We start from the raw sequence: 4,214 nt of genomic DNA, 5'->3' as shown, positions 1-4,214 counted from the left end.
TCTTCCTCCTCTTCAACTTCACTCTGCACGCTGCAGCTATGTGCACGTGTGGAGCGGCATCAGAACCCTCTGATCCACGAGGAGGAGGGGTGGAGCAGAACAAGTGTACATCTTCCTGCATAGGAAAGACATGTCAGTACATCAAAAATTAACAAAAATCAGTACTCGAGGGCTGCGGCCACGGTTACTTACACTGCTTGACGGGTTGGTGGCGTAGAATTTCCGAACAATCATTGGAATCTCATTTGCATTCTTGAAAAGGCACCTCAATCACGCCATGACTTCATCAAGACTGAACTCCTTTGGTGACATCCTGGATGGATCATTAGGGCTCGAGTAGTCGTAGCCCCATGTGCACCGGAGTTGCAAGGTTGAACTCGTCTCTTCATGAAGCTGAAGGCCACTACGTTTAATACTTCTAATTAGTATCTAAACATTTGATGTGACACGTGCTAAAAATAAGCAAAGGAACCAAACGCCCCCTTATTCATCTGTTTCCGCTCTATTTCTTATAGCTTGTACTGAGGGGGGGGGGTTCTGGTGCTCCCGTACTCCCGTTCGTTGTGCGTCGTTGGATGCACAACGGACGTTCCATCTCGAAAGCACCGTTGGACTGCGGGTGTGATTCTAAAAAGTATGAGGACCAAAATGACCGGGAGCATGGGAGCACCCGGAGGTGCGGGAGCACCAGAACCTTCCTCGTACTGTGTATGTTTCCATTCAGTACATGTTCCTTTTGTACTGCTTTTTTATCCACCTCAGAATTTTAACATTAAAATGCATTGCTGAAGAACGTACTAGCGAATCAGAAAAGGTGAAGGGCATTAGAAAAGGCTTAGGAATCTTGGTGCTCAACTAATCAACCTGGAACTTTCGGCAAAGATTGATCAAAGTTTTACGAGGCATCTTATTCTTGCTAAAAACAATGTAGCAGACTTAATAAAATTTAAATAAAATAAAATGATCCCCAGCAGAAGTCTGGTCTGGCGATTTCCTTAGAATATTTACTGCTATCACTGGCTGTTACATCGACCACTCTGAAACGAATCACTAGGAAGTCAAAATGAGCAACCAAAACCCTAACAGGTAAGTGGCAAATATGGCAACTGCAGAAACGGAAAAAGCCGTGAGTGAAGAGGAAATTCTGCCAAGCCGCCACCTTTCTTCCCTCTGCTCCTCATACATATCAGAGATTTTCTCACAGTATTACAAATAGCAAACGATGCAAGGCACTAGGTGGTGTTGACCGAAAAATAGCCCCTTTTTTTTCTGACAGGTCATGCAGATACTATCTGAGATGGATCTGTGACAGAAATCTTGTATGCTTTCCTGGTATAGACAGTTAATGGTAGCACTCCCTATCACTCATTTTCAGGTTCCAAACCCTAAAAAGACATGTCAATCATCAGTACAATTCTGGGTGTGGGGCAGAGAGAACAGTTCCTATCTTTCATGACTCAAACCCATAAGGGCACTATAATTTTGGGAGTGGGGCAGATTCATGACATATAAAAATAGCAGGACATAAAAAACCTAACAAAGTTTGGACGATGGATTCAAAATGCCAAGAATAATATCGAGGTATTATACTATATTAGAACCCAACTTTTGGCATATTAGGGTTTAAGGTCACAAATTGTTCTGTTCAGTGCAGTTTGGCCCTCCCTTTTCTCCTCCCTCAGTTTTATTCATACAAAATCATCCTGCACCCAAAGTCGATTACGCTATTTCATGATAAATAGTTTTTTATCACTATTAAGTGACACAATGACTTAAAGTTAAAAGAGCAAGGCAGCAGCAACACGAGACAGGCTAAGCCATCAAAACTAACAGACTTGCAAACTTATAATAAACTATGTAATTGGTACATATTCAACAATCTACAAACCATCACTGCCTGTATTCACAAGAGTGCCTCCATGTAATACATAGGATGATCACACTAACTGCTGCCCTATCACTTGACGAGTAACTGTTGCATTCAAAGTACCTACTCAGTCTCACAAAGGGACAATTCGTACTTTCGTAGCCATACCATACTCCTCTCAGAGCAGGAGCACCTCTTCCCACGAAGAGAACAACGGCACTAAGGGGTTATGTTGTTCCTCAAGAAGGTTTTAGAGGGCAGAGATGGACAGCTACTTGACTGCCCATCCAATCACAGTGGAGGTGAAAATAGCATTGCACCCAAGCATTTCTTCGATGCCTGAAACATGAAGAACAAGATTTGCAGAACCAAGAAGCATCACAATGTGGCAGAAAAATATATAACTAGTTTTAAAAGATCAAGAAGAAGGCACTACAAATTTACATTGCGATTCGCAGGATCTACTACAGTAAAAGCAACCCTCAAGGAGACCGCAGTGCAAGGCATTGCAGGTTTGGCAGTATTAAGAAACAGACAGTAGGTATTATACATTGAACATTGCATTGAATATCATAATGCAATTTTGTGGGGAGGGGATTCTTCCACTACAAACAGAAACAATTACCAAACGAAGTTTATTTCTACATTCCAAGATGAAGGTTTATTTCTACATTCCAAGATGAAAACTGATCACTGTTCAGCAGTACTTGATGAACCATATAGACCAATAGTCCTGCCAGCATTTCCCTCGATCTAACAGAAGCAGAATGCTTGCATTGCCTGACAAAACATCTTAACGCTACAACCATTCCAATTGATGAGACAACAGCGATCTAATGTAGTATGCCACTTTATTATGAAATTGTTAAGCATACAGATTACTGGACAACCTAATACTCTCACATTCCGTAGTATGTACACTCCATTTGGAGACATTTCTCTCAACACAACACCTAAATAGAAGAAGATTGATTCTTTTGGAAAGGCCGCAGCAAGTGCACGTTTCCGTACCTCATTCATTTCAGTGTATAAACTCGACACCATCAAATGATGAGGGTTGCTTCAGGCCTAATCCCGTAGGATGACTGAATCCGCAATCTCCATCAGCGGCTCAAGGCACTCGGGAGAAAACTTGCGGGCAAACATATATGAATGTGTGTTGTTTGACTTCCTCAGCTCCCTGATCAGGCTCGCTGATACCTCTCCAGGCCCGTACATGTGTGGGTGGCCTGCCACTGAATCTGTCCAATTTACCCTCGTCAAGGTATACTTGGTGCAACCCTCAGGATCCTGCATATCCAGCAATGTGGGGAAGTAGTGCTCCTCTGGATAGCATGAATCCCTGCGCTGGATTAGACAGGGTTGCTTGAACTTCTTCCAAAGCCGCATATCCCTCACCACCATGATGGCATGCCTTCTTGCGAGCACAAAAAACTGCGATCCAGCACGGAACTGGTCATACGGAACCTCTGGGAGCATCACGTCATCACCTCGGGCGTAGTACCTGTCGTGCAGCAGCGTGGTGTCATTATCCATGTTGTCCATTATCTCTATGAAGCTGCGGTGGCGGTTATGAGGACCAGCAGTTTCGGAGAGGAGGGCGTTGTAGAGGGTGGGGAACGGGTGGAGCGGGATGCAAGACTGCGAGATGAGAGCGAAGAACTGGTTATTGGGGTCATCTAGGAGCGCTGTAGCAAGGAGGCGGCGCGCGGCCGAGATGAGGGTGGGGGAGGCGCGCTGCGTGGCCTTGGCGGGGACGAAGCGGCCCCGGAAGGAAGGCGTGGGCGGCAGCTCAAGGACGGAGTAGGGGTCAGCGTGGACGTAGAGGTTGAAGAGGTTCTTGTGGCCGCGGAAGAACTTCTCCCAGAGCGGTGAGAAGACGAGGTCGGAGTTGGTGAGGAAGAGGAAGGCGATCTTGGGTGACGGGCGGCGGCGGAAGAAGTAGGAGGCGGCGGAGGCGGGCGAAGCAGGGGTCGCCGAAGAGGAGGAGAGGATGGCGCGGCGGAAGAGGGCGAGGTCGTCGGACTCGTCGGCGTCCGGGATGGCCGGGAGCGTCTTGGGCGGGAGCAGGCGCGGCGCGAGGAGGAAGACGACGGGGATGGAGAGGAGCAGGAGCAGGGAAAGCACGAACGGCGAGGTGTAGGGCGTCGTCGCCGGCGGAGTCATCTCCGGGCAGCGGCTGCCGCGCCTGCGGCCCCTCAGGTCAGGATCCGCAGAATGCGAGCAGCCCGCGGCCAATGCAGCGGCGGATCTCGGGTGCGTGGTTTGGTGGCGGTGGGGAGCAGGGATCAGATTTTTCTCCGAGAGAAATCTCGTTATCTCGGTGGTATACATATCCTAACGTCCT

General features: G+C 47.4%; 1 protein-coding gene across 1 annotated transcript; it reads right to left on the bottom strand.

The window, feature by feature from the left end:
• Positions 1-1,813: 1,813 nt before the first annotated feature.
• LOC101777014 lies at positions 1,814-4,172 on the bottom strand. Its single transcript, XM_022823473.1, has 2 exons — positions 2,879-4,172; positions 1,814-2,206 (listed from the first exon to the last, which is right to left on the bottom strand). The coding sequence occupies exon 1, from the start codon at positions 4,031-4,033 to the stop codon at positions 2,936-2,938; it is 1,098 nt and encodes a 365-aa protein (XP_022679208.1). The 5' UTR covers positions 4,034-4,172; the 3' UTR covers positions 1,814-2,206; positions 2,879-2,935.
• Positions 4,173-4,214: the final 42 nt, after the last annotated feature.

This window comes from Setaria italica, chromosome IX, assembly GCF_000263155.2.
Source record: "Setaria italica strain Yugu1 chromosome IX, Setaria_italica_v2.0, whole genome shotgun sequence".
Taxonomy (NCBI): Eukaryota; Viridiplantae; Streptophyta; class Magnoliopsida; order Poales; family Poaceae; genus Setaria; species Setaria italica.
The sequence above is the reverse complement of the archived record's forward strand: the minus strand, read 5'-3'. Positions and strand labels throughout refer to the sequence as shown.